General features: G+C 42.4%; 1 protein-coding gene across 1 annotated transcript in view; it reads left to right on the forward strand.

Moving 5' to 3' along the window:
• The first annotated feature begins 7,789 nt into the window (after positions 1–7,789).
• Positions 7,790–26,424, forward strand: part of LOC110562996 (protein argonaute-4) — a 49,819-nt gene continuing 31,184 nt past the window's right edge. Inside the window, exons 1-3 of the mRNA XM_060379545.1 lie at positions 7,790–8,069; positions 21,100–21,265; positions 25,838–25,958. Coding sequence (XP_060235528.1) covers positions 8,051–8,069; positions 21,100–21,265; positions 25,838–25,958 — 306 coding nt within the window. The 5' untranslated portion in view covers positions 7,790–8,050. The remainder of the gene's footprint in view (positions 8,070–21,099; positions 21,266–25,837; positions 25,959–26,424) is intronic.

Below are 26,424 nucleotides of genomic sequence, written 5' to 3' on the forward strand. Positions count from 1 at the left end.
CCAGAAACAGCAATTGCTTCTCATAAACTGTACCCCTGTTCCAAGCCGTCCGCTGCTTAATGCAATCTCACCTCTCTAATACAGCAATGTAGAGGCAACATACACAGATTTTCATTAAAAAAGTGTTTTTAGTTCTGACTTAGCAGGTGTATTTTGAACTGCTCTCCTGGCCCTGACGCTGACAGCTGTGGGATGGTTTTCCGGGGACTGGTCCTACTGTCAAGTGTCTGCAATGGCAAACCAAACGGAACCCCACAGCCCTTTTACTTCAGGAGCCCTGCAGTCTCAAGAGCTTGGTCTAAATATCCAACACACACTCCCTGCTCATCAGGTACATGCCTGTGTGTACCGCAGTGTGCATGTGAAAGTCAAGGGACAACTTGAGGGAGTCCACTCTTGTACTAAGCGGGTTTTGGGGATGGAACTCAGGTTGTAAGGCTTGGCAGCAAGCCCCTTTGCCCCCTGGATCATCTTACCAGCTCTGTAATAACTATTAAGAGATGCAGCGAAAGAAAAGATAGAGTTCTGAAAATGGGGATATGAAAGAAAAAAAAATCATTTATCTGATATGTTTGATAAAGGGCAAAAAGAGGTATTTTAAAGCTTGTAAGTTTACTAAATGGTGTTGAAAATGGCTAGTTTTTCTGTTAAATGAATTTCACTTCACTTCACCTCACTGCAATACCAATAGTTGGAGTAAAGGTTGGGTGTTTCCAGGTTCTTGGTCTCTTATGCAAGGAGATGAAATAAAAACTCACACAATTTTGCCAAACTCGGAAGGAAACATTATTTAAAGCAAAGCCACTGAGCTCGATGTCATAAGACTGAATCGTATCGGAAAGCCAGCTGTAGCATTTGTTTGTTTTGTTTGTTTTTTAACTCTACCTTATTTGGGGTGTTTAGGCCTCTACCTCCCTTCCACTAACCCCTCCCCCCCAACATTAAGTAAGAGAAAAGGTTAGTGGGGAGACGGGGCCCAGACCTCTTTACTTCTCCCTACTAGTTAGGGTCAAGGGATTCTTTTAGGGCTCTAATTTCTGTCAACCTCAGGTGCAGCCAGCAGTCCTCTCCACGGTGCTGTGGCCCAAATCGTTTCTCTTAGTCTGTCTGTTCCAAAACACCACACCAAACCACCACACTGTCTCTTGTCTCTGTTTTCTCCAAACTGCTCCATGCCACAGGCCAACACGGAACAGCACACACAAAAAAAAAACGCTTCATTATTTATGCTCTCAGAGTCCTAGACCACGCCCCTTTCTGTGCCTCCCTGGCAAAGACCATGCCCCGCAGGTGACAATTAATAGCCCAACTAAAACCCCACACTTGGAATTAAAACAAAAGCATATTTACATAACAAAGAAACAAAAACTTCCATTATGACTTTAATCTTATCACTTGAGAGCCAATGGCAGGCAGATCTTTGTGACTTAGAGACTAGCTAGTGAGGAGATCCTGTCCCAGAGAGAAAGAGAGAGCATAAAGAAACAGAAAAGATCAGAATATACTTCAAGGAAGCCGTGGCCCACATGAGTAAAAATATTCAAAGGCCCTGATTCATGCCTTCCTTTTATAGGAATCAAGAGAAGGAGGAAGTTGGTTACTAAGGGGCATAGTGAGGGTGGTTCTCTGTTTTGATTAATAGATTAGCTTATATAACCATTTCCCTGCTGCACCTGTCTTTTCCCACAACTTACTCTGTAGATCAGGCTGGCCTAGGACTCAGAGACCGCCTGCCTCTGTGCTGAGATTAAAGGGGTGCAGCACCACCACTCAGCTTGAATTGTAACTTTTAAGATGGTACATTTTAGCCAGGCATGGTGGCACACACTTTTAGTCCCAGCACTCATAAGCAGATCCTGGTCTACCTAGTGAGTTCCAGGACAGCCAGAGCAAGATAGTGAGACCCTGTCTCAAACCAAAAAACAAACAAACAAAAAAGGGTAGTAATTTTTACTGCATAAGAATTTTAAAGAGGGGCTGGAGATATGGCTACAGTTTGCAATCAAACCAGATGACCTGAGTTGGATTTCTGAAACTCACATGATGAAAGGATAGAACTGATTTTCCCAAGGTGTCCTCTGACCTCCACACTTGAGCGTGGCACATACATACTCACATAGATACACACAAGTATACATGCAAATTTTAAAAGAAATTATATCTAACTTAAGAATTTGGAAAAGAACAAGGCTGCTGTGGATTAGAAGCTGGTGGTACAACATTACATTCCGGTGGTTCCTGGAGGGCTGGTTTATTAGTGCTCATTGCTTGTCCTAGTTTGGTTTTCTGTCGCTGTGATAAACACTATGACTGAGAGCAACTTTGGGGGAAGTTTATTTGGCTTATACATCCTGATACAGTTGATCACTGAGGAAGTCAAGGCAAGAAATTCAAGCAGGAACAGAGGCAGGAACCATGCTTACTGAGTTGGTCTCCATAGCTTTTCTGTTTGGCTTTCTTATACAATCCAGTACCACCTGTCTCCCGGTAGCACTGCCCACAGTGGCTAGGCTCTCCCACATCAATCATTAATCAAGAATCTGCCAAGCTGGGCGAGGTAGCACATGCCTGTAATCCCAGCACTCAGAAAGCAGAGGCAGGTGGATCTCTGTGAGGATGAGTCTACAAAGCGAGTCCAGAAGAGCCTACACAGAGAAACCCTTTCAGAGAAACCCTGTCTCAAAACAAATCAAGACAATACCCTACCGACACTCCCACAGACCAGTCTGATAGGGACATTTTCTCAGTTGAGGTTTCCTCTTCCCAGGTGACTCTGCATCCAACTGACAGATGCTAACCAGCACAGTGTGAGTACCTGCCCCCAGCAGCTGGAATGGATCCACTTTCATTTCTAGTTAAGTTTGTTGTTTGTTTGAAAGATGGACATGGCAGTACATTCTATAATCCAAGCTGAGGCTAGGCCAGCCTGGGCTATATAGAGAGACCTTGTCTCAAAAAACAAACAAACAAAACAAACTAAAGAATTTTGTTTGAATTGAGAGGTTTCCCAGCTAAAGAGCAAGACTGCTTACTGCAGTTGGTCAAGCACAAAGAAGTCCATTTTTGGTGTGCAAGCAATGGGCTTTCAGAAAAGCTGGTAGGAAGGGATGTTGTGGAGTCAAAGTACCAACAGATAAGAAGAAGAGACAAGGGTGGAGTGTCACAAGCAGACTGGTGGCTGGAATCCTCCCTGTGAGCTCAGCATCCTCCAGTGAGTATCGCCTTGGATGCTCACAGCCTGCCTCTGTGACAGCACCTACAAGTTCAAGTGGTTATCTTCATTTGTCAGCCTTAACTGAGCACATTCTGTGTACCCAGCTCTCTCCTCCAGATGGGTGAGCTAAGTACTTCTCTCTAAGTGGCTCGGGTATGAGCAGGTAAACACGTTTAGTCCCTGAGGGCTCTCCTTGAGCTCACTGTTTCTCAAGGGGCAACCCCAGGAGGACAACAGAGACACTGCATTCTGGGCTTTAGCTGGTGAAGGATGCAGAACAAGGAGAACTAGTAACCACTGGGCATTTGCTCACGATGTTCCAGACAGGCAAGAGCACATACCAGACAGACTTGTAGGATTCAGCCTCCTTTTTGGGATAACCTTAAGCAGGTGAGGGGTATTTAGAGTTAATAAGTTAAAGGATGGGAATTGGAGCCTAGACTCATCTGATTAAAAACAAAACAAACAAACAAACAAACAAACAAACAAACAAGCAAACAAAAAACCCTGCACCCAGAGAAGCTGGCACTTTACCTAGAAAGTCTCATCTAGACTGACTACAACACTGTACCATTTGCAGCTTCCACCATTCACACATTCACTTGCTCACTCATTCAGTTCATAAGCTCTGTTCCCCAAAGGCATTTGATACCCAGTAGGTTGTTAGGAAACAGAGACACAAATCTCAATACCTGCATAAGGCCTCAGAAAGACCTTTCCTCAAGAATTTATAGAGCAGTAGGAAGCCAGGCTTGGACTGAGATATAAACAAGAAGATGAGTTAATTGCATCATCAAAGGAGGCCCTAGAGTGGTGGCCAAGGGACAAGAGGACTTAACAAGAAAAATAATAATAATTCAAGTATTGACAGTAGAGGTAAATTCTCTACCCACCTCCTTCCTGGAAGTGTGTGAGGTAGAGGGGGTTAGCAGCCATTGGCAGAGACATGAAGGGGAAGTGGTATGAAGGCGTGGCTTCTTAGCCACAGCAGGAAGCAGAGTGGAAGGGCCTCCTGAACTGAGACATATGGCAATTTATTGACTTCAGAACTTCAATAAGAAGGGTGACTAGGAAGAGGGTAAAGGGTGTCTCGGAGGGAGGGAGTCTGAAAATGGGACAGAAATAATCAAGTAAGGGTTGGGATATTTGAAGGGTGCAACATGACTGTCCTAATTGGAACTATGTATTTCATGCTCCAGTTTCTAAGCTAATGTGAACACTTTTGGGGTTTTGTTGTTGTTGTTGTTGTTGTTTTGAGACAGGGTCACATATAGCTCAGACTAGCCTTTAATTCCTATGTAGGCAAGGATGACTTTGAACCTCTAATCCTCCTGTGTAGTGCTAGGACTTCAGGCATATGCCACTCTGTCCAGTTTATGCAGTGCCGAGGATTGAAGCCAGGGCTTCCTGTTTGCTACACAAGGTCTCTACCAGCAAAGCTCTATTCCCTGCTCCACCAACATTGTTGACATTGTTTAAGGAAATACTGTGAGGAGGACAGGGAGGTTGGCTATCAGGTTTAAAAACTTGAGCCTTGGTTTTTAAATGCTTGAGAAATGCCTCAGCCATTAAGAATATGCACTTCTCTTGCAGAAGACCAAGGTTCAGTTCCCAGCACCCATATCCAGCAGTTCATAAACACCCTTTACCCTAGCTCCACAGGACCAGAGGTACTCTTCTGGCCTTCGTGTGCACATTCACATACATAAACCCACACTCAACCACGTACATATCTCCATAATTTAAAAATAATAATAGTAAAAACCCACAAGGAGAGCAACAGAACCAAAAAATCTGGGCACAGGGGTCTTTTCTGAGACTGATACTCCAACCAAGGACCATTCATGGATATAACCTAGAACCCCTGCTCAGATGTAGCCTGTGGCAGCTCAGTATCCAACTGGGTTCCCTAGTAAGGGGAACAGGGACTGTCTCTGACATTAACTCAGTGGCTGGCTCTTTGATCACCTCCCTCTGAGGGGGGAGCAGCCTTACCAGGCCACAGAGGAGGACATTGCACCAGTCCTGATAAGCTAGGGTCAGATGGAAGGGAAGGAGGACCTCCCCTATCAGTGGACTTGGAGAGGGGCGTGGGAGGAGATGAGGGAGGGAGGGTGAGATTGGGAGGGGATGAGGGAGGGGCTATAGCTGGGACACAAAGTGAATAAACTAATTAATATAAAAATAAAAATTTAAAGAAAACAACAATATAACTTGAGCTTTATGCTGGGCATGGTGACACATGCCTGTAACTTCAGTATTTAAGAACTGAAGAATCAGTAGTTTGAAGTCATCCTCAGTTAGACAGCAAGTTCTAGACCAGCCTGGGGCATGTGAGACTTTGTCTCAAAACAACAGTAATAGAATCCAAACCAAAACAAAATACCCTGAGTTTCTAGCTGGTGGTTTTTCTTTTCCTTTAGTTGCACACCAGTTTTTATTTTTCTTTCTATTGTGTGTGTGTGTGTGTGTGTGTTTGTGCACAGCTTAGTAGCTCTCACAGGAGTTATCCATTCTTTTGTTTGTTTGTTTTTGGAACAGTGTCTCTTATTGGCCTGGAGCTCTCCACATAGACTAGGCAGGCTGGCTGGCCAGTGAGCTCCAATCATCTGCTTGTCTGTGCTTCCTCAGTGCTAGGATTACAAGTGTAGGCCATCATGCCTGGCTTCTTACTGCTGCTTCTTTTTAACTGCACTCAGGACCTCATGCTTGCAAAGCAGGGGCCTTACCTGGCTGAGCTATCTCTCCAGCTCACGTTTATAGCCTACATTTATTTTGTGAATACTTTCTCCTCCAACATTCTGCCCCATTGTTATTTTTAAGTTAATATCTGACTTGCTTTTTGTTTTATTTTTGGAGCTTCTCTTTCCCTTTCTCTCTCTCTCTCTCTCTCTCTCTCTCTCTCTCTCTCTTTATTTGTTGTTTTTTTGTTTTTTCTTTCCCAAGACAGGATCTCATTGTGTAGCTCTGGCTGTCCTGGAATTTACTATGTAGACCTTAAAGTCACAGAAATCCACCTGCCTCTGCCTCCCAAGTGCAGGGATTACCTCCCCTCCTCTGTTTTTTTTGAGACAAAGTTTCTCTATGTAGTACTGGAACTCACTTTGTAGGCCAGGCTGGCCTCGAACTCACAAAGATCTGCCTGTCTCTGCCTTCTGATCTGCCTCTTGATTGCTGGGATTAAAGGCCTGTGCTACCACAGCCTGGCTGAGATAGGATCTCTTAAAGCATGAGCTGGCCTTGAATTCCTGGGTAGTAGAGGTTGACCTTGTACCTCCTGCTTTTTATTTCCTAATCGCTTCACCACTCAGGGTTTGGTTTTGTTTCTTAAAATAATGTAAAGTATTTATTTGTTTGTTTATTCGTGTATCCACGGCACTCGGTGGAGGTCAGAGGAAAACATTTCCGAGTCATTCATCTCCTTCCCCCATATCGGCCTTGGCTATGGAACTCAGGTTGTCATATTATAAAGTGCCTTTACCCCCTGAGCCCTCTTCCTTATAAGAAGAAGAAGAAGCTGGGGGCTGTAGGGATGGCTTAGCGGCTAAGGGCACTTGTTGCTCCTGCAGAGGATCCAGGGTTGATGCCCAGCCACTACAATCCTTACACTCTGTTTCGCCAGCTCGGGGGGACCCACTGTTGTCTCTGGCCTCCGCAGGCACCAGACACAAACACACACATGCAGGCAAAAAACACTCACACACATAAAATAAAGATAAGTTAACTTTTTAAACAAAAGGAACAATTTGAATAGAAGATACACAGGGAAGACCGTGAAATGCCACGGGAAGAAAGACATCTACAACCGAGGGAGAAAAATCTCTGAAGAAACCCTGTCTTGATCTCATTCGACTGTCAGTCTGCAGAACTGAGAGAAATGCATTGCCACTGTATTAAGCTACAGTCTGTGGTACTCAATGGCGGCCCTGGCAAACAAGAACCAGGGTGTTGTGCCTTTTAAACCAGTAGACCGTCTCGGCCCAGGCGGTTGACTTAGACACCCTATGGTCCTGTCTGACTGGAAGCTCTCACTGGAAACCTTGAAGATAGTGGGCCTGCTTCGGTGACATGTTGATGAGTCTTGGGACCCAGAACAGAACCTGCTGTCCAGGCGCAGGGAAGGAAAGGTGACTGGATGTGTGGAGCTAGCTGAAGGAGTGAATGAAGGATGGCTGTGCAGGAGGTGAGCAGGGGTGAGAGCGAAGAGGTCGGCTGCGGTGGGGGGAGAGTTCCCTGAGGTGAAACTCAGGGCGAAGCGGAGGGCCGCTGCCTGCGGGGCGGCAAGGACTGGGATCCTGCTCTTCGGAGGGCGGCTGTGAGGGAGACGGCGGCCTGAGGAGGACGCGGGGAGCGGCCGACGAGCAGGCAGGCCGGCGGGCGCGCGCTTGACGCGTCCCCTGGGCTCGGCCCCCAGGGCGCGCGCCCGCCCGTGCCGCGCCCCGCCCCCCGCCTCCGGCCGGCTCGCTGGACCCTGCGCGTGCGGGGCCGCGCACGCCCCCTCGGCCGGCCCGGACCCCGGGCCGCGCGCGCCCGGCGCCCCCTCCCCTCCCCGCCCGGCGGGCGCGCGCCGCCTCCCGCTCCCGCTCCAGCTGGCGGCGGCGGCGGCCGCGGGGATTGTTTTTGTTGTCGCTGAGGCCGGAAGCGCCGTGAGGGAACCGGGTCCCTCTCCCCGGGCCGGGCGCCGCCGCCGCCCCCTGCCCAGCGCCCGCGTCTTCGCGGCGCCGCCTCAGCGCCAATATTCCGGAGAGCAAGCGTTACGCGGCGGCGGCGGCGGCGGCGGCGGGGCCCGGAGCGGGAGACGCCGGGGACCGGGGCGAGGCGGCCCCCGTCGCCGCCATGGAGGCGCTGGGACCCGGTGAGGAGCGCGCTCGGGCCGGGACTTCACCCGGGGCTCGGGAGGGCGGACCGCCCGGCTGAAGGGACTGTCGCGGGCTCGGCTGCCGGCTGCCAGGCCCCGGGAAGGAAGGGGCCCCGAGCGCTCGTCCCCGGGGGGCGGGGACCGCGCCCCGGCTGAAGACCCTAGGTCTATTCCGGACCCGTCGCGAGCAAGGACGTCGAAGGCAGGGAGTCTCAGGAGGTGACCCGTGGCCCCCGGGGGTAGGGCAGACCAGCCCTCGGGAGATTTCTGTCCACGGTCGCCGCGAGGCGAGCTGGGGCCTCAAAAGGGACGGTGTGTCTGGTGCAAGCGGAGGCCTGGCCCAAGCCCGGACGGCCTCTCACCTGTAAGGTGTTCTTGGTGTGGGGCTGAATCCCTGTTTTTCTTGCCCTGGCAGCTGGTTCCTCAGACGAGGGAGACCCGTGCACCACCGTCCCTGAGAGCCAAAGGGGAGATTGTCCATTCTTTTTCCAAGGCCCTGAAGTTTGCTATCTGTCAGTTTGTTGGTCCCAGGGTGCTGTGTGGACTAGACCTTGAATGACAAGCCAGTGCTGCCCAGCACAGGCATCGATGGCCTGCCTTCTCTTTTAATTGGGTTAGGAGTGGTTGTGAGGATCAAACCAGAAAAGTGTTTTTCAAACTGTGGTTCGGTGCTGGTGTGGGTGGCCCCTGCTTATCTCCTTCTCTGCCCCAATCCAAGGAAGCATTCCAAACTTGCACGAATGCCCTGAGATTGGAGCCTGGCCCTCCAGTATCAAGCCCCAACAGGTTGCTAAAGGCTTGGCTAAGTAGGGCAAGATTTAGGGGCAGTGATGGAATTAATTTCCATAGTCAAACCTTGTCTACATAGTAGACTTAGTTGAATGTTTTTTAAGTTCATAGAAAATTAGGTTTATTGTTTGAATTTGGAAACTTTGCAGGTTTGTTTACTTAGAACATGTTTACGTAACTGAGTGATTAACTGCTGTCTTCATTTGCCGATTAAAGTCTTTTAAAAAAGGCTCTCATAATCAAATTTCATTGGCCTTTTAAAAATAAATTGGCTTAGCTGGGCATGGTGGCATATACTTGTAATCCTAACAGTTGGGAGGTGGAGGCAGGAACATCCAGAGTTCAAGGCCAGCCTCAGTTATAAAGTGAGTTTGAGGTCAGCCTGGGCTCCTTGAGACCCTGACTATAAACAGGTTTGAGCCTGCTGTGATGTTGCGTACTTATAACCTCAGCATTTGGGAAGCTGAGGAAAGAATAGCAAGAGTTGGAAGGTAGCTTGGGCTACATAGACTCTGTCCAAAAGAAAAAGCCACGTTGGTTTGTTATATATTATCAAATATATTTATATATAGTTATTTATATATATTTATATATAGTTATATATATCAAATATATAATTATATATTTGACTTCCCCACAACTTAATTGCATTAAACTTCCATTTCCTCTTCTATAAAACAAGGCTGTAAGACTGATGTGAGAATAAAATGAGACGATTGTGAGAAGTCTAGCAAAGACTTGTACAGATGTTCAACAAATGTTTCTTCTCTTCCCTCTCATGAGTAACTAATAATTGAAGCAATTGTTGCAATTATTAGCTGATATGGAAAGAGACTATGTAACTGTGTACAAGCTGAGTTTCACAAAAAGAATCAACATGGTGATGTAAGGAACTGACCAGGAAACCAGCTGCCCACCCTCTTTGGTTTGATTTTAGTTTTTGCAGGTTTGAGGACTTAGCAGTTTACTTAGAATTGCTCAATTTATAGATAATAAATATTCGTTAATCTTATTTAAAAAAACACCAATGAGTAAGCCAAATTTTTACACAAATCTTCTCTGTTGAGTAATATTTTCCTGTGTGCCGTATAACAGACTCTTGTTTTGATATCTGACTACCTTGGAAACCCAGTTAATAACAAGTAGTAACAGTTGCTTGTTGAGCATGGAATCGAAACAATGGAAGCCCATGGGCCTTCTGGGATGTTGCTTCCAGGCTGTTTTAGAATTTAAGAAGCATATTTACTTCCATTAGAGCATGTGTTCTGTCTAGCATATTGTGTCTTCTGCACTGAACAATCCCTGGAGGCCTCTTAGTCCTCCTTACCTCTCTGTCATCTTCTGTCAGTAACTTAGGAAATTAGACGACCCTTTTCCCTCATAGTGATTATAACCTTTATTTTTGCATGATTCTTTTTTTTGTAGTTGTTTGCTTGTTTGTTTTGCAGTGCTTGGGACGGTGACAAGAGCCCTGAATAATAGGCAGCTGCCCCACCACTGAGCTGCAGTCCCCCAGCCAATTGTAGTACTTTATAATTTGTAAAATATTTCCCTGTGGGCTGGAGAAATGACTCAGTGGTGCTCTTCCGGAGGACCTGGGTTTGCTTCTCAGCACCCATGTGGTGTCTCACAACTATAACTTCAGTCCCAGGGGGCCTCTGTGGCCTCTGTGGGCACTGCATGTATGTGGTACACATAATTATGAGCTTATTTGAGTCAGACCAGGTAGCTTATAACTGTAATTCCAGCAAGGAAGCCTGAAGTAGAGGGATTACTGTGAGTCCAAAGCCTAGGTTACTGAGTAAGAGCCTATTAAAACAAAACAACAATAATAAACCTCATAATCCAATCATTTAACAACCAACCAACCAGCCAACCAAATAAACAAACAAAAACAAGCAAGCAAGCAAAGCCTGTTAGCTCGTTTGATCTTTTGGGAAGTGGACAAGGAAGGTATCTGTTCTCATTTTACAGATGAAAAAAATGAGATTCAAAGAGTATAAATGACTTCAAGACTCAAAGCTCTACTGGGAAATGAGGACCAAAGTGTGGAGTGTCTTATTTCTACTCAAATGCCCTCTTTTTTAAAGGCTGATTTCATCCATTCTGAGTTAAATCATGAATGCTTTGTTTTCAGAAAATGTAATATTTTGACTATCAAAAAGTTGTAGGGATGCCACCAATATAAAGGCAGACTATCTGTGAGCATTAGCTATAACCTTATGCAGCTGTCATTACAATAGCTAACACTCACTGAACACATGACTGTTACAAAGCACTGTGTTGAACCTTTTATAGGCAGCGTCTCTTGGAATCCTCACTATAGCATTATGAGATAGATGCTATCATTACCATACAGCCCTGTTTTATAGAAGGGGAAGCTGAGATATAGAGAAGCTAAGAAATGTGCCTGATGCCCTACAATTAGGAAATGGTAATACCAAAACCAGACCGAGATAGTTAGGTTCCTGAGGCTTAGCCACTATGCTTTATTGTTTTATTAAGTAGATAGTTTATTTAATTCAGAGAAATTGGAATGAAGATTTTAGAATATAATTTCTAAATAATTCTAAGCTTATTTAAAGAAGTGGTCACTTACTTAGCTGGGTGCCATGGCACATGCCTGTAACCCTGGCAGTCTGAGAAGCAGAAGCAGGCAGATCTCTGTGAGTTCAAGGCCATCCTGGTCTACAAAGCAAGTCCAGGACAGCCAAGGCTACACAGAGAAACCCTGTTTCAACAATAACAAAACAAAACCAAAAAAACCCAAAACATACAAAAACCAAAAAGTAGTCACTCACCAGTCTTTTCTCTCTCTCTCATACACACGCAAAACAAAACAAACAAGCAAAAAACATGAAATATTTCATTCTACTTTTCTGGGGAGTGGTAAAGATCAGCCTAGGCATCGTCTTGTACCTGTAGGGGCATCCTGTGTCAATGAGCTATTCTCTATCCTTCTGTTTAATCTCTTGTATTTCAATCCCTTTGCCTATCCATCTGCCATTAAGTACTTCAGAGAAGTATAATCAAAGACTTGTGAAATCTGGGGAAGAAATGGGAGGACTTGATCCAGTCACTGTTAAAAATCAGATTCATAGGCAAAACATTTGATCTGAGTTTCTGCTTCCAGATTTCTCTTTTCAAGTTGGATTCCTTCTAATTTTATGATAATTGTTTAAGTGTAATTGTTTTCAAGGCTGATTTATCTCTGTGACTTGGTTGGGTTGGTTAGTAACTGCCTTTTCATGCCCAGAATAGATCTCTATGCACTGTAGTAATGCTTTTTATATACTGTGTATCTGTGCTTTGTTGAAAACTGATTGTCACATTTTTTATACTAGGGTAGATATTTCTGTTTTATTTATTTTTTTACCTGGAACTAAGAATGTTCTTCCATGCTTATTGAATTCATACAACTTGCTGGGTGATGAGTCAGGTGTTGTGGTGACCAGAACTGGGACTCTAGTTATTCTAAGAATTTATAAGTCTAGTTAGTACAGAACACAGAATAAGTTAACAACTTACTCCTTTTTAAAATTATGTTTGGTGTGTGTATCTATCTCTCTGTGTCTCTGTGTGTGCACACGTGCACGAATCATTTCTCTCCTTTCACCATGTGGTCATAGGGATCAAACTCAAGTTTGGCAACAAAGTGCCTTTACTGAGCCATCTTGCTGGTCCACAAGTGATGGATGCTCCTAGAGGTACAAGGTAAGGCCCTGGGCTGATCCTTGGCACCCCCCCCAAAAACAACAAAACAAAACAAAACAAAAAATAGAACAAAATATAGTCAGGTGAGTGACCACTTCTTTAAATAAGCTTATATTTATTTAGAAATTATATTCTAAAATCTTCATTCCAAAAGCCAATTTCCTTGAGTTAGGCAAACTGTCTACTTAACGTATTCAAGGTCTTGAGTACACAGGGAATGGATCTTTCTCAGAAAGTTGCATCTAAACTACATTTTGAAGTTTTGAATCTAGGAGGAAAATGAACAATAAATTAAATATGTGAAGAGATTTTCAGTACTTTAACTATATGATGATTTGGCAATACAGATTCCATTAAGATATTTGCTGTGATGTCCTTAAGTGATGTCGGACCAGAGCAGATAAGTCTTTCAAAGCTTTTCCCATTTTAGTGACTTGTCTCTGTTCTCAGTGACATGTCATGTTAGTAAGAGAACGTGTAACTTTCCACTGTAACCACAACCTACTTTACTCAGTGCCTATTCATAATAGAAAAGATGCTTATTTTTTAGGCCAGTGTCCACTTGATATTCTCATTAGAGGAAGATTGGTTAGATATGTATCTGTAGGCAGTATCTACAAAATTCTTTGCCAATGAAGGTTAATAGATGTTCTGTTTTGAGAGGGGCAATAGAGGTCAAGAGGGAGAAGGAAGAAAGGGAAAAGATGAAGGGCAGAGGAAGGGGAAAGGAGAGAAAGAGAGCTATGGTGAAATGAGTTGAGTAAAAGCTGAGTTATTTTTTTTTATCCATTACATATCGTTTTAGAGAATATGATAGTCTGTTTTGTGGGCCTAGGGAGATGGCTAAATGGGCAGTGCAAGCATGATGACTTGAGTTTGGATTCCCAGCATCTGTGTAAAAAGCATGCAGCAGAAGTTGAAGGGGTACTACTGAAACAGGCAGAACTTTGGAACTCCTGTTGGCCATCCAGTCTATGAGCTTTAGGTTCAAATGGGAGATTTTGTCTCAGAAAGTAAGGTGGAGGGAGCTGGAGAGATGGCTCAGTGGTTAAGAGTGCTTGTTGCTTTTGTGAAGGACCCAGGCTTAATTTTCTTTTTTTAATATTTGTTACAGTTTATTAACTTTGTATCCCAGCTGTATCCCACTTCCTCATTCCCTTCCAATCCCACCCTCCCTCCCTCATCTCCTCCCTTTCCAAGTCCACTGATAGGGGAGTACCTCCTCCCCTTTCATCTGACCCTGGTTTATCAGGTATCTTCAGGACTGGCTGCAAAGTCCTCCTCTGTGGCCTAGCAGGGCTTCTCCCTGAGGGGGGGTGGTATCAAAGAGCCAGCCTGAGTTCATGTCAGAAATAGTCCCTGTTCCCCAGTACATGGATACTGAGCTACCATGGGCTACATCTGAGCAGGGGTTCTAGGTTATATCCATACATGGTCCTTGGTTGGAGAGACAGTCTCAGAAAAGATCCCTGTGCCCAGATATATTTGGTCCTTGTGGAGCTCCTGACCTCTCCAGGTCATACTAACTCCTCCTTCTTTCATATGATTTCCTGTACCCTGCCGAAGGTTTGGTTATGAGTCTCAGTATTTGCTTTGATACACTGCTAGGTAGAGTCTTTCAGAGACCCTCTGTGGTAGGCTCCTGTCCTGTTACTTGTTTTCTCCTACATCCAATGTCCATCCCATTTGTCTTTCTAAGTGGGGATTGATCTTACCCCAGGTCCTCTTTCTTGTTTATCTTCTTTAGGTGTATAGATTTCAATATGTTTATCATATCTTATAGGTCTATATAAGTGAGTATATACCATGTGTGTCTTTCTCCTTCTGGGATACTTCACTCAGAATGATCCTTTCTAGGTCCCACCATTTGCCTGCAAATTTCATGATTTCCTTGTTTTTAATTGCTGAGTAGTATTACATTGTGTAAAAGTACCACAATTTCTGTATCCATTCCTTCGTTGATGGACATCTGGGTTGTTTCCAGGTTCTGGCTATTACAAATAAAGCTGCTACAAACATGGCTGAGCAAATGTATTTGTTGTGTACTTGAGCGTCTTTTGGATATATGCCTAGGAGTGGTATAGCTGGATCTTGAAGAAGCGCTATTACTAATTGTCTGAGAAAACACCAGATTGATTTCCAAAGTGGTTGTACCAGTTTACATTCCCACCAGCAATGAAGGAGGGTTCCCCTTTCTCTACAACCTCTCCAGCATGTGTTGTCACTTGAGTTTTTTGATCTTAGCCATTCCCATGGGTGTAAGGTGAAATCTCAGGGTTGTGTTGATTTGCATCTCTTGATGGCTAAGGACGTTGAACATCTCTTTAAGTGTTTCTCTGCCATTCTATATTCCTCTACAGAGAATTCTCTATTTAGCTCCATACCTTATTTTTTAATTGGATTGCTTGATTTATTACCTTTTAACTTATTTAGTTCTTTATATATTCTGGATATCATGGCTCTGTCAGATATAGGGTTAGTGAAGATCCTTTCCCAGTCTATAGGCTGTCGTTTTGTTCTGACGACAGTGTCTTTTGCTTTACAGAAGCTTTTCAGTTTCATGAGGTACCATTTATTGATTGTTGATCTTAGAACCTGTGCTGTTGGTGTTCTGTTCAGGAAGTTGTCTCCTGTGCCAATGAGTTCTAGGCTCTTCCCCACTTTTTCTTCTAACCGATTTAGAGTATCTGGTTTTATGTTGAGGTCTTTGATCCACTTGGACTTTAGTTTTGTGCAGTGTGATAAATATGGGTCTATTTTCATTTTCCTTCATGTAGACATCCAGTTGGATCAGCATCATTTGTTGAAGATGCTATCTTTTTTCCATTGAATGGTTTTGGCTTCTTTGTCAAAAATCAAGTATCCGTAGGTGTGTAGGTTTATTTCTGGGTCTTCTATTTGGTTCCATTGAGCCACTATTTTGTGTCTATGCCAATACCATGTGGTTTTTATTACTATTGCTCTGTAGTAAAGCTTGACGTCAGGGATGGAATACCTCCAGACGATCTGTTGTTGTACAGGATTGTTTTGGAAATTCTGGGTTTTTTGTTTCTCCATGCGAAGCTGAGAATTTTTCTTTCAAGGTTTGTAAAGAATTGTGTTGGTATTTTGATGGAAATTGCGTTAAATCTGTAGATTGCTTTTGGCAGGATGGTCATTTTCACTATGTTAATCCTACCAATCCATGAGCACGGGAGATCTTTCCATCTTCTGATATCTTCTTCAATTTCTTTCTTCAGAGACTTGAATTTTTTTCAAACAGGTCTTTCACTTGTTTGGTTAGAGTCACCCCAAGGTACTTTATGTTATTAGTGGCTATTGCGAAGGGTGTTGTTGCCTGATTTCTTTCTCAGCCCTTTTGTCTTTGGTATAGAGGAGGGCTTTTGATTTTTTTGAGTTAATTTTGTATCCAGCCACTTTGCTGAAGGTGTTTATCAGCTGCAAGAGTTCTCTGGTTGAATTTTTGGAATCACTCATGCATACTATCACATCATCAGTGAATAGTGATACTTTGACTTTCTTCCTTTCCAATTTGAATCCCCTTGATCTCCTTTAGTTGTCTTATTGCTCTAGCTAGGACTTCAAGTACTATGTTGAAGAGATACGGAGAGAGTGGGCAGCCTTGCCTTGTCCCTGATTTCAGTGGGATTGATTTAAGTTTCTCTCCATTGAGTTTGATGTTAGCTATAGGCTTGCTGTATATTGCCTTTAATATGTTTAGGTATGTGCCTTGTATCCCTGATCTCTCCAAGACTTTAAACATGAATGGGTGTTGGATTTTGTCAAATGCTTTTTCAGCATCTAAGGAGATGATCATGTGGTTTTTCTCCTTCAGTTTGTTTATATGGTGGATGACATTGATGGATTTCTGTATGTTGAACCACCCTTGCATACCTGGGATGAAGCCTAATTGGTCATGGTGGGTGATATCTTTTATGTGTTTTTGGATTCGGTTTGCAAGTATTTTATTGAGTATTTTTGCATCAATGTTCATAAGAGAGATAGGTCTGAAGTTTTCTTTTTTTGTTGGGTCTTTGTGAGGTTTAGGTATCAAGGTAGCTGTGGCTTCATAGAATGAGTTTGGTAATGTTCCTTCTGTTTCTATTTTGTGGAATAGTTTTGAAGAGAATTGGAATTAGCACTTCTTTGAAGGTCTGGTAGAATTCTACACTGAATCTATCTGGCCCAGGGCTTTTTTTGGAAGGGAAACTGTTGGCTCCTTCTATTTCCTTGGAGGATATAGGACTATTCAATCTTTCTACCTGATCTTGACTTAATTTAGGTAGATGGAATCTATCAAGAAAATTGTCCATTTCTTTTAGATTTTTAAATTTTGTGGCATATAGGCTTTTGTAGTACGACCTAATGATTGACCTAATGATTGTTTGGATTTCCTCAATGTCTGTAGTTATGTCCCCCTTTTCATTTCTGATTTTACTGATTTGGATAGTTTCTCTCTGCCTTTTAGTTAGTTTGACTAAAGGTTTGTCTGTCTTGTTGATTTTCTCAAAGTTGATTATTTCCAGCCATCTGCTCCTCTTGGGTGTATTTGCTTCTTTTTTTTTTTTTTTTTTTCCTGGGGCTTTCATTTGGGCCATTAAATTGCTTGTATGAGAGGTTACAAATTTCTTCTTGAAGGCACTTAGTGCTGTGAATTTTCCTCTGAGCACCGCTTTCATTGTGTCCCATAAATTAGGGTATGTTGTGCCTTCATTTTCATTGAATTCTAGGAAGTCTTTAATTTCTTTATTTCTTCCTTAACCCAGCTGTCATTGAGCAGCAAGTTGTTCAGTTTCCTTGAGGGTTTTTTGCTAATTCAGTTGTTGTTGAGGTCCAGCTTTAGTCCATGGTGGTCAGATAGGATACAGGGGATTATTTCAATCTTCTGTATCTCTTGAGGCTTGCTTTGTGACCAACTATTTTGGAGAAGGTTCCATGAGGTGCTGAAAAGAAGGTATACTCTTTTGAGTTTGGGTGAAAAGTTCTGTAGATATCTATTAGGTCCATTTGAGTTTGGGCCTCTGTAAGTGCCTTTATTTCCCTATTTTGGCTTCTGTCTAGATGATCTGTCCCTTGGTGAGAGTGGGGTGTTGAAGTCTCCCACTATTGAGGTGCTGGGATCGATGTGTGATATAAGTTTTAATAATGTTTCATTTATGAATTTAGGCACTCTTGTATTTGGGGCATGGATGTTCAGGCTTGGTTTTCAGTATCCACATGGTAGTTTACAATCATCCGTAACTACAGTTCCAGGGGGTCTGATGTCAACAGGTCCTAGGCAGGCATGTGGTATACATACATACATGCAGGCAAACGCTCACACATAAAAAAATAAAATAAAATAAATAAACCTTTAAAAAAGTAAGGTGGAGATTGATAGAGGAGAATATACTTGATATCTACCTCTGGCTTCCACATATATACACAAGGGAATGTAACATAACACACACATGCATGCCCGTGCACATACATACATTGTATATAATATATCTAATATATATTGGGCAAAGAGAGACTATGCAAGGTATCTTCAACATATGAGAAGTTTTTGTTTTGTTTTGTTGAGTTAGGGTCTTCTATGTACCATAGGCTCCAATTTGCAACCCTCCTGCCTCTTCCTCCTGAGTACTGGGATTATAGGCATGTTACCTTGTGAGTCGTGATTGGAGGGCTTCTCAGCCTGGGTACCAAAGGTATTTTGAACAGATGAGTCCTGCTTTTAGGTGTTAGTAGCATTCCCAGCTGTGACTGGTTACACTGTCTCTAGATATTTACCTAATGTTCAGGTCAAGAACCTCTGATTTAGACTACTGATTTTGAGGTCTGGCGCTCTGATACTAAGTACATAATGTAGATTAGGTACATAACAAATGAATCAGGGTTTTTTTGTTTTGTTTTTATTTTTTTGAGATAAGGTTTTTCTGTGTAGCTCTGGCTTTCCTCAAACTCACTCTGTAGACCTGGCTGTCCTTGAACTCACAGATCTGCCTGCCTCTGCCTGCTGAGATTAAAGGTGTGCACCATCACCGCAGGCTATGATTCAGGTTATACTTTGTTTTATTTTGTTTTAAAAATTATTTTAAAACATTTTAACTGACTTATTTATTCTTACTTTACGTGTATTGGTGTTTTGCCTACATGATGTCAGTGGAGGGTCCCAGATCTCTAGGAACTGGAGCTATAGACAGTTGTGAGCTGCCATGTGGGTGCTGGGAAATGAACTGGGGTCCTCTGGAAGAGCAGTCAGTGCTCTTAACTGCTGAGCCATTTCTCCGACCCTTGTTTTTGTTTTTAAGGTTTATTTTGAGAGGCTACTCTGGAGCCCAGGCACAGCTGGGCTGGTTCTCACTCTTTAGCTCAGGTTATCTTGGAATTTATGGCAATCCTCCTGTATCAGCCTCTTGAGTGTTGGAACTATAGGTGTGGTCTTCCACCTGGCAAGACTGTCATGGTTCTAATATCAGATTAGAAGATATATCATAGTTGGTATTGTTTTAGTTTTATACTATGATAAATATAGCTGCTGTTTAGTCTGCAGTTTGTGTAGTATGTAATAATGCAAGGCTGTTTGTGGGTAATTAATGACCTTCTCCAATGACAAGGGCCCTTGATGGCCCCTAGAGTTTAGAGATTATTTCTTTTTATTTATTTTATGTGGAGGTAGGGATTGAACCTGAGCTTTGTACAAACTGACCAAATACTATCTCTGAGTTACAGCTTTAGCTTTTTGTTTGTTTTGTGTTTTTTTTTTAATTTTTTTTTTAACTCGGTAAGTGTTGCCGCTGGGCTACATAATGGTTTCATTATTTCTATTTCTATTTCTATTTTATTTATTTATTTATTTTTGAGACAGAGTCTCACTGTGTAGCTCTGGCTGTCCTGGAACTCAAAGAGATCCTTCTGCTTCTGGCTTTCGGGTGACAGAATTAAAGGCATACACCATCTCACCTGGCTCCTGGCTTGCTTGCTTCCTTCCTTCCTTCCTTCCTTCCTTCCTTCCTTCCTTCCTTTCTTTCTTTCTTTCTTTCTTTCTTTCTTTCTTTCTTTCTCTCTTTCTCTCTTTTGCTCTTTCTTTCTTTCTTTCTCTTTCTCTCTTTCTTTCTCTCTTTCTATTTTTTTCTTCTTCTTCTTTTATTTTTCGAAACAGGGTTTCTCTATGTAGCCTTGTCTGTCCTGGAACTTACTGTGTAGACCAGGCTGACCTCAAACTCCGAGATCCATTTGCCTCTGCCTCCCAAGGGTTGGCATTAAAGGCATGTGCCATCACCACCTGGCTTATTATTATTTTTTTGAACCTCCCCCCCACAGGGTTTCTCTGTGTAGCCTTGGCTGTCCTGGGCTCATTTTGTAGGCTCGGTTGGCCTCAAACTCAAAGGGATCCTCCTGCCTCTGCCTTCCAGACTGCTGGGATCACAGGCATGTGCCACCACAGCTGGCTGTTATTATTTTTAATTTTATTAATTTTATTTTATCTGTCTTAAGTGTTTTGCCTCCACATGATCTATGCACCATGTGCTTGCCTGGTGCCTACAGAGGCCAGAAGAGTGTGTCAGATTGCTTCAAAGTAGAGTTACAGATAGTTGTGAGCTGTCATGTGAGTTCTAGGAATCAAATCTGAGTCCTCTGGAAGAGTAGTCAGTGATCTTAATGGCTAAGCTATCTCTCCAGCCCCCTGATTATTTATTTTGTTTTTGTTTTTCAAGATAGGGTTTCTCTGTGTAGCCTTGGCTGTCCTGGACTTTATAGATCAGGCTGGTCTTGAACTTACAGTGATCTGCCTGCCTCTGCCTCCCAAGTGCTGGAATTAAAGGGATGCACCACCACACCTACCTACCCCCCTTTATCTTAATACATTTAGTGTGTGTGTGTGTGTGTGTGTGTGTCTAAGTGAAGTCATTTCCCTCCTTTGATCATGTGGGCACTGGGTATCAAATGCTATTTATTGAGGCAGGATTTGAGCTCTGCCTTTGAGCTCTTAATTTTCTACCCTTAGCATCCCAGGTGTTAGGATTACAGGTGTGTACAACATGTTACCATGCCTGGCTACATGTTATTTTTAAATGTATATAATTTTATAAATCTGTGTATGAGATAAATTCATCATACTGTCTCTCTAACTTGTATATTCCTTATATTGAAAATAATAGCAACATGGCTGTTTAAATAAGTTTATTATTTTCAATACTCAATTTAAAAAAGTGTATGTGAGTGTTTAGCCTGCAGGTTTGTACTGCATGTGTGCCTGGTGTCCATGAAGGCTTGAAGAGGGCATTGAATCCCCTAGAACTGGAGTTACAAACTGTTTTGAGTTCCTATATAGATGCTGGGAACAGAACCAGAGTCCCCTGGAAAAGCAACAAGTGTTTTTAGCCTCTGAGCCATCTCTTCAACCTCAGAGATTCAAAATTTTTATATCAGATCATGTTACATGATGAATAAGATCTCAATAATTGTAACTGTCATTATAATGAAGATAATATTCTCATTACCAAATAGCACAATGCATGTCTTTCAATCTCTTTAGGACCTCCAGCCAGCCTCTTCCAGCCACCTCGGCGTCCTGGCCTTGGAACTGTTGGGAAACCAATTCGACTGTTAGCCAATCATTTTCAGGTTCAGATCCCTAAGATAGATGTTTATCACTATGACGTGGATATTAAGCCAGAAAAACGGCCTCGAAGAGTCAACAGGTAAGGATTAGAAAGAGTAGACCTGTTAATATCTAAGTACATATATTTCACACAATTTTTCTTGCATCATATTGTCTTCTGAAGTCTCTAAGCCGGTAGGCATTGTTTTACCCTAGTAGTAAGTTTATGATATGATCCTCATTGGTTGTTCTAGCAACTCTGCTGGATATATCATTCATTTATCAATAAATACAAGCTGTTTGATAAAATTAACATGTTTTTGTCATCATCAGTCAAAGGTTCCAGAAGTTTATAATAATAGCTGAAGATGTTAGTGTGTGGGAAGTAGAGATGTCTAGAGATTCAGATTTTATCACTCTGTACATGAAAGTGTAATGATGTAAGAATTGTCTTAGAGTATTGGAAAAAAGCTCCAGGGGAAGCCCTGCTTATTTCTAGCATTATCCAAGAGGGATTCTGATGAGGTGACGTGTTTTGTGGGTATGGTCAAATTGTCAACATGAAGATAATATATCCTGTATCAAAAGCACGCACTCCCCTGTCTCTGTGTCCATGTGGTCATCCTCCAGCAGCCTCTGATACTAATAAGATTCTTGCTTTCCTGACAATGCTTTTGCTGCCAACTGAGCTGGTTGGTGATATTTAGGGAGTTTGTTTTGTTTTGTTTGTTTGTTTGTTTTATCCTTTTTTAAAAAGTATACTGCAAAGCAAGTCCAGGACAGCTAAGGATACACAGAGAAACCCTATCGTGAAACTCACCCTCCAAATTATATAGCTATAATTTGGCTTTCTGCTGTAGTTTAGTGTTGTGTAAGCCCATGGTTATTCATCTGGGGTATAACTGAGATCAATCATAATAGATATGCTAAAAAAAAAGCTACTTTTAGCTGTTCAACGAACACTGCATTTTTTTATTGACTTGTTTATTTTGCTCTGTCTTGTTTTTCTTGAGGTAAGATCTCATATAGCCTAGGCTGGCTTTGAATTCCTGATCCTTTTGCCTCTACTTCCCAAGGATTTGCAGACCTGTACCTATACCCAGTATTTGTTCTTTTGAGACAGGGTCTTGATATGTAGCCCAAACCAGCATTGATTTACAGTGTCCTTGAATTCAGATCTTCCAGCCTTAGCCTTCTGAGTGAGGACATGTATTTTAAATATTTATTTGTATATGTGGAGACTAGAAAAGGGTGTCAGATTCCCCTGGAGCTAGAGTTACAGGCAGTTGTGAGTTGCCCAACATGGGTACTAAGAATCAAACTCTAACTACTCTTAACTGCTGAATCACCTCTTCAGCTCCAGGGTATGCTACACAGGCTAAGGTCACGATGTTTATTAGATGTACAGAATATGTAAAACTTGTTTTAGTGGAGACTGGAAATAGGCATTTGAGAACCCTGAGCATATTGTTGGAAAAGCCATGATAATGAATGGGGTCAATGTAGAAAGTGAACATAGTTGGAGAAAAGCACAACTCCGAACAGCTCTGAGAACTGGGGTTGTAGGTATAAGCCACCATACCTGGCTCAGCACAAACCTGGACTGAGTATTTACAGTGCAGCAGGTACTATTCTGTGCTGTTCAGTATCAGAATTCTTGCCTAACCACTGAAATTACAATCTTTTAGTAACTTAGAATGATGGGGAAGGGCATGCCGTGTATGCAAGCTAGCTTTTTTAGAAAGCAGAGTTGTTCTTTTGGCCACATATGAATACATAGGAAAGGTGAAATTGTAGGCATCAGGAGAATGAGTGCTGTTCAGAAGAGAGCACCTACAAGTGCTACCATCCATGCAAGTCAGAGAAATCTTCATTGTTACCCAGCATGCTCTTGGCATTGCTGTAAGCAGACAAGTGAAGGGCAAGATTCTTGCTAAGAGAATGAGCATATTGAACATATTAAGTTCTCTTAAGACTGAGCTAGCTTTGACTGAGCTAGCTTCCTGAAAATAGTGAAAGAATATGATTAGAAAAAGGAGTTTCAGGATGGTGATAGCACATGCCTTTAATCCCAGAGGCAGAGGCAGAGAGGCAGACAGAGAAGCAGAGAAAGAGAGAGAGAGGCAGAGGGCAGGTGGATCTTTGTGAGTTTGAGATCTGCTTGGTCTACAGAGTGAGTTTCAGGACAGCAAGGGCTCCACAGAGAAACCCTGTCTGGAAAAAAAACAGAGGGAAAAAAAAAAAAGAAAGTCAAAGAGAAAGTGCCTATGTTCAGCTGACAGGCCCGCACCACCGTACACGGTGCACATTGTGAGGACTGATACATAGGAGTGAGCTGCTGTGGTCTGTCCCTGTGAATTTATAACAAAACAGGCGTAGAAGGACAGGGAAAAGACCCTCCAGGCTCTTGGGGGAAGGACAGTGTTTGTCTCTTTGAGAAGACTACATTCTAATGGCCAAAATTTGATAAATCAGGTCAACACTTGATAAATAAACATATCAGTTATTAGATGTTGATAAGTACCATGAAAAATGAAGCAGGGATGGGGGCCAGACTGTAGCTTAGTAGTAGAATTCCTGTTGTTATCCACAAAGCCCTTGTTTTGATACCCAGCACCACATAAACTAAGTGTGGTGGTGCAGGCCTGTCGTCCCCACACTTAGTATCCAGAGCTCTGCCTAGGCTACATGAGACCCTGTCTCAAAAAAAAAAAAAAAAGGACAAACTGAGAAATTACCTTTTTTTTAATATGGAAGGAATGTATATCTCTTAAATTAGCTTTTTATTATTTATTTATTTTAATTTGGGGGGCGTTCAAGACATGCTTTTTCTGTTTTAGTCTGGTTATCCTAGAACTTACTCTGTAGACCAGGCTGGTCTCAAACTCACAGAAATCCACCTGCCTCCACCTCCCAAGTGCTGGAATTAAAAACATGTGCCACCATCACTCAGCCTTATGTTAGTTTTTTAAAAAGTGAGAATATATGGTATTACATTTATCCATCTACCTTTCTTTTTCATGATTTGTTTATAAATGTGAATTTCTCCCTGTTTTAACTTGTAATATTTCTGGATTAACTGTTTATGATATTTGAGTTAGGATACAGTTTACAAACACAGAGCTCAATAAGGTTGGTAAGATAGTGCCTAGAGAGATAGTCAAGTATGCCTTTTGCTTTTGGAGAGGACTGGAGTTTGGTTTCCAGCGTACTCATTGAATGTCTTACAGCTCCAGGGATCTAGTATCGTCTTCTGGCCTCTCACAAACCTATATCTGTATGCACACATCTTTTTACAGTTGGTAGCACAAAGCACCCTGCTTTAGCACTCACAACATTATGGACTCAGATATGTCCATGTCTTGTATTATATATTCCATTTTCCTTGCCATTGCATTTATTTTAGGACCTGCATAGAGTACACTAGTGTATATGCAAGACTACTTGAGTAGAGCCAGGCATTGCCTAAAAGATTCCTGTCTAATAGAGACTAGATCAGTAATATTTTTGGAGTGAGAATATTTTATAGCATTTTTTGTTTATACTACCTAGAAACTTTTTGGAATAAAACAAAGTAGTATGCAGAATAATAAATAATTAGCATTAGAAAAGGGGGTTGACCTACTCATTTGAATACCGTGCATCTTAGATATACTGATGCACAAGTTTCTGAGTTCTATTCTTTTTTCTAAAACCAATCTTCTTTTTTTTTTGTTGTTTGTTTTTCGAGATGAGTTTCTCTGTGTAGCTTTGGCTGTCCAGGACTTGCTTTACAGAGCAGGCTGGCCTTGAACTCACAGAGATCTGCTGCCTCTGCCACCCTGGGTACTGGGATTACAGGTATACACCACTGCAGCCAGCTAAAACCAATGTTTTTGATAAGGATTCTGATTTTATAAGAAATATCATTTAGTGGTAAACATCCATACAAAGCTTAGATTCTTTAAATATACTAAAATAATTGTTAGTCTTATAAAGCTATAGTTACTTTTAAAAAATTTTTATTTGTGTGTGTGTATGTGTGTGTACAAGTATGCCATGGCATGTGTGAAGGTCAGAGAACAACTGGAGAGAATTGGTTTTCTTCTTTTACCATGTGGGTTCTTGGATTAGCAAGCACCTTTATCTGCGGAGCCATCTCATTGGTCAGCTTTTTTTGTTTTTTTGAGACTGGGTCTCATGTAGTCCAATTTTGTCTTATACTCAATATTTAGTCAAGGATGATGTTGAACTCCTGATCTTGCTGCCTCCACCTTTCCAGTGTTAGGATTACAGGTATGTTCTACGTGCTCATTTGTTGTTACCTTTCTTTTCTTTTTTCTTTTTCTTTTTTTTTTTTTTTTTTTTTTTTTTCCTGAGACAGGGTTTCTTTGTGTAGTCCTGGCTGTCCTGGACTTGCTTTGTAGAGCAGGCTGCCTTGAACTCACAGAGATCAGCTTGCCTGTGTCTCCTGAGTGCTGGGATCACAAGCGTGTGCTGCTGTGCCTGGCTCTGCTGTTACCTTTCTTAAGTTGTTTTGTTTGTTTGTTTGTTTTTCATTACTTGAGTCAGCTTTGTGACTTCAACTTTTTTCTAGTGGCACCACATACAGTTTAGAAGAAAGCATGGTGACGCTTTGCTTTCTGTTGAGCATTTCTCAAAGCTAACTGCCACTGTCTCCATTACTGTTAAGGGAGGTAGTAGACACTATGGTGCGACACTTCAAGATGCAGATATTTGGAGATCGGCAGCCTGGCTATGATGGCAAAAGAAACATGTACACAGCACATCCACTGCCGATTGGACGGGATAGGGTAAGTGTCACCAGCAAGGAGTTCTAGGTTGTTTGGTAGTAGCTACAGATGACAGAATGTTTTCCTCTTGGGTCATTCTTTACATCTTTATCCAGTTAGTTATTTATTGTGGGGAGGCATGTGCTTGCTAAGGTGCATATGAGGTGGTTCTTTCTACCCTGTGTAGCTTCCAGAGATTGAATTTGGGTTGTTGAGCTTGTTGATGAGCACCTTTTCTCACTGAACCATTTTGCCAACTTCCTCCTTTTCCTGCTGTTCTTCCTCTTATTGATATAGGACTTGTGCTCAGGGCTGCACAGAAGCTGGGTAATTTCTCTACCACTGAGCTATACTCACAGCCTCCTTCACTTCAGTCCTTAAGAGTTGTTTTTCATCATGAGAATAGATTGGTTACACTTTTCACAATTATTGCCTCTTAGCTGATGATTAAAGATAAGAGGGGCACTAGGGTTACATTGATTTTGTC

Source organism: Meriones unguiculatus, chromosome 3 (assembly GCF_030254825.1).
Source record: "Meriones unguiculatus strain TT.TT164.6M chromosome 3, Bangor_MerUng_6.1, whole genome shotgun sequence".
Lineage (NCBI taxonomy): Eukaryota > Metazoa > Chordata > Mammalia > Rodentia > Muridae > Meriones > Meriones unguiculatus.